We start from the raw sequence: 3729 nt of genomic DNA, 5'->3' as shown, positions 1-3729 counted from the left end.
CGTCCGGGATGATCGCGTGACGTCTCAAAGCACAGCCCCTGATCGCAGAATCTCTCCTCCAAGTGAGCCGGACTTACTCGAGCCCCGGGACTCTGGGCGGGACGAGCACGCACCCGGCTGACTTCGGCAGGACGTGTGCACGGCCTGGCTGGTGAGAAGCCCAGACTTCTGCTCTCGTCCCCTGCTTTCACACCGCCCGCGCCCCCCCTGGGTTCCAGGTCGCAGCACAGCCACCCACAGCAAGCACCCTGCAGCCAGCCGCTAAGCCGGCTCAGAGCAGCCGAGGGAAAGGACTGAGCACTGTCCCTGCAGCGAGGAAAACACCACCAGCTCGCTGTGCACCTTTCTGCAGCTCTCCTGACCTCTCTGGTCTCCCGTGTCCTTGGCAAAGAAGGAGAGCTGATCCACTGGGCAGGGGCGTGGGGTGAGGGCTGACGCAAAGGCGGGGGGGGGGGCCTGCGGACGCTGGGAGGCTCTGCTTACGATGAAGGGGGTGCGTTTGTCACTCCAGGTGATGGGGATTCTGCACTCCCACAGCTCCCTCCGGCCCGCACAGACACACACGTGCACGGACACACAGACGCGCCAGGCCCGGCCGCACACATGGCACAAAGTTGACAGCCGGGTCCGGAGCTCAGTCCACAGCGGCTCTCGGGCTGAGGAGGAGGAGACTGCAGCCCCCCACAACGGGTCCCGGCCGCCCCCGGCCAGCCCCTCCCTCCCAGCGGACCAGGCACCCGGGCTCAGATGGCCTGGTCCTGCCTCTGCCTCAGGCTGAGCACACGGGCCGCCACCACGAAGGCCACCCCGGTGAACAGCTCGGTGACGAAGCTGATCCAGCCCAGGGCCAGGGACCAGCCGAAGCGGATGTCCACCTGGTCCAGGAGGGCCTTCTCCTCCAGGAGACACAGTGCCTCCTGGAAGGCGGCGGCCGAGTATGCGATGTAGACACTCATTCCAGCGAGGGTCACCAAGGCTGCGGGACAGGCAAAAGAGAGCAGATCAAACCCCGGGGCTCTGCGTCCTCCTCCTCCTGCTCCTCCCCCTCCCCCCCCTTTCCCCGTCCCTTCTGCCCTCAAAAACTCCTGTTCGTCACCACATCTCAGCTCGTGTTGATTCCAGGACCTCCCAGAGCAGGTCAAACCCCCTGTGGTTTCACAGCACCTCACGGCCCTCCATCACTGTCCAGGTCAGAGGCGCATTTTGCATTTGTGAGATCACTGAGCTGACGTCCACCCCCCGACAACGGGCTATGAGTTTCAGGGGCCTCGTCCTGGATTCCCCCGGCACCCAGAACGGGGCTGGCACGCGGTGGGCCTCCATAGACCGTGAACTAGGGCAGTGCCGTCCAGGGCCACAGCTGCTGGCCACAGGGGACGATTTAAACCAATTTAAATGAACCCCTCAGCCCTCCCGGGCATCCGCCACACCTCAAGTGCCCCACAGCCTGGTTCGAGGCTCCCCCTTGGCACAGCGCGGATCAGACTTCCCGCCACTGCAGAACGTACGACTGGCCAGCGTGGTTTCGAGAATTAGTCACTGAGTGAGCTATTAACGCCAGTATTGATAACAGTAGTGGGTGATTGGAGGACATCTGAGCCTCACGGTATTTTCACGTCCAGACATTCTTTTTGGGTTTTTTCCTCCATGGACCCCAGGTGTGTGCATCACCTCTGTACTTGTTTTGTTTTGTTTTGTTTGTTTTGTTTTCAAGGAGGGAGGCCTTATGCTCCCAGCCTCGCACTGGAGCCCATCTTTGAAAGGCTCTGGTCTGCCAGACCACAGGGATGACAGGCATTGCCCATTTTTTAAGCAAGCATCAAGCAGGATCTGTCAGGACATCAGAGAGACACGAAGACCAAGGGTCTCCGGCCAACCCACAGCCCTCAAGCGGAAGCTGTCAGCGTCTTCTGTGAAGCCAGGAAAGCAATCCTGAGGATCTGCCCCTGCCCTCTGCTTCTCTCTTGGGGCCACAGACCCAGGGACCCTGGGCCAAAACCATTCGCCCCACCCAGCTATGTGGACAGGATGTCACATATGGACATCCCCATGTCACAGATGGGGAAACCGAGACCCAGAGAGGGAATGGGACGCCCGCCCCACCCACCCCTGCCGAGGGTTCATGCACATCCCCTTCCGAAGCCCGCGCTCCACGCATGGGGGCACCTACCTCCAAAGAGGAAGAGGGTCCCCGTGAGCAGGAGGAGGATGGAGACTCGAAGGAGGAAGCTCAGAAACCCCGTCATCCCCCCAAAAACCATCAGGATAAGGCTGAGCGGCAGCAGAATCACAAATGTCCCATGCATGGCTTAGAAGAGAGAGGAGGACAGCGGGCAGAGGAGGGTTAGCAACATCCTGCAGTCAATCAACAAACACTGTGTACCACCTAGGGGCCAGGCCCCAGGTGCTGGGAGCAAAAATTAACAGCGTTGTTACTACCGTGTCAAGACCTCACTCTTTTTCATGGCTGAGTAATATTCCCTCGTCTAAATGAAATTAAGAGAAAGATACAAACCATCCGATTTCACTGATGTAGAATCTAAAAGACAAGTGAATGAGCAAACAGAAAACACTTTCATGCCCAGAACAAACTGGTGGCTGCCAGAAAGGGGGGGGGGGGGACAAGTCACATAAAGGGAGTTAAGAGGTACACACTCCCAAGTATAAGATAAATGAGTCACTGCATGGGGACTATAGTCATTAAAACTGTAGTAACGTTGTATGGAGACAGATGGTGACTACACCTGTCATGATGTACAGAATTGTCAGATCCCTATGTTGTACCCCTGACACTAATATATTTTTAAAAACTTTTTTAGTGTTTATTTATTTTTGAGGGAGAGAGAGACAGAGCGTGAGTGGGGGCGGGGCAGAGAGAGAGGGAGGCACAGAATCCGAAGCCGGCTCCAGGGTCCGAGCTGTCAGCACAGAGCCCCACGCGGGGCTCGAACTCACGAACTCTGAGATTGTGACCTGAGCCGAAGTGGGACGCTCAACTGACTGGGCCACCCAGGCGCCCCTCCCCCGACACTAATATAATGCTGTATGTCAAGCAAGCACACGAGTGGTTAAAACGATGGACTTGAGAGCCAGATGCTCTGCATCTGAATTCAGGCTATGGGGCCATGGGCCTGTCACTTAACTCCACAGAACCTCCCTGTCCACATCTGTGAAACGGAGGCAATAATATGGGACTCAAAGTATTACCATAAGGACGGCGTGCGTGAAGATGATGGGGCAGCGCAGGAAAGCGTAACCATGTGGTAAGCACTAGATAGATGGTGACCTTGCCAGTAGTAACAATGAGGGAGACAATAATCCGGTCCGACACCCACTGTGACCAGATCACCTTGTCTTCAACCCTCTAAATGCTACCAGTCCTGGCAAGTCAAGGAAACAAGACCGACCTCCCTTCTTCCCTCCTTCCTTCCTTCCTTCCTTAAGGAAAAGTCTTGGGCCAGTAAGTAAGATCTGTGGCCCTGTATGGCATTGCCTCCCTTCTTCCTTCCTTCCTTCCTTCCTTCCTTCCTTCCTTCCTTCCTTCCTTAAGGAAAAGTCTTGGGCCAGTAAGTAAGATCTGTGGCCCTGTATGGCATTGCCTCCAGACTATGGCTGGGAAGGGAAATCATTTCTCATTTAGAAATTAATGAGGTTTCCTGGGGCGGGTTCAGCCCGGCGGCACGGTGTGTGAGTTTCCCCAGACACGCCGCAAGCTGACTTGACGTACAC

At 56.8% G+C, this 3729-nt stretch overlaps 1 protein-coding gene across 1 annotated transcript; it reads right to left on the bottom strand.

Moving 5' to 3' along the window:
- Positions 1–743: 743 nt before the first annotated feature.
- LOC125917500 (transmembrane protein 114-like) lies at positions 744–2306 on the bottom strand. The gene is made up of 2 exons (XM_049623683.1): positions 2171–2306; positions 744–976 (listed from the first exon to the last, which is right to left on the bottom strand). Exons 1-2 carry the CDS (start codon positions 2304–2306, stop codon positions 744–746), a joined length of 369 nt encoding a protein of 122 aa, XP_049479640.1.
- Positions 2307–3729: the final 1423 nt, after the last annotated feature.

Source organism: Panthera uncia, unplaced genomic scaffold (assembly GCF_023721935.1).
Source record: "Panthera uncia isolate 11264 unplaced genomic scaffold, Puncia_PCG_1.0 HiC_scaffold_1931, whole genome shotgun sequence".
Taxonomy (NCBI): domain Eukaryota; kingdom Metazoa; phylum Chordata; class Mammalia; order Carnivora; family Felidae; genus Panthera; species Panthera uncia.
Note: the sequence above shows the minus strand (reverse complement) of the source record. Positions and strands in the feature narration are given on the sequence as shown.

Bases quoted from the DNA above. Each gene is read 5' to 3' on its own strand.
- LOC125917500 (XM_049623683.1), bottom strand. From the start codon at position 2,306: ATGCATGGGACATTTGTGATTCTGCTGCCGCTCAGCCTTATCCTGATG. The intron at 977-2,170 runs GTAGGTGCCCCC...CCTGTCCCGCAG, and splicing joins GACCCTCTTCCTCTTTGGAG to CCTTGGTGACCCTCGCTGGA.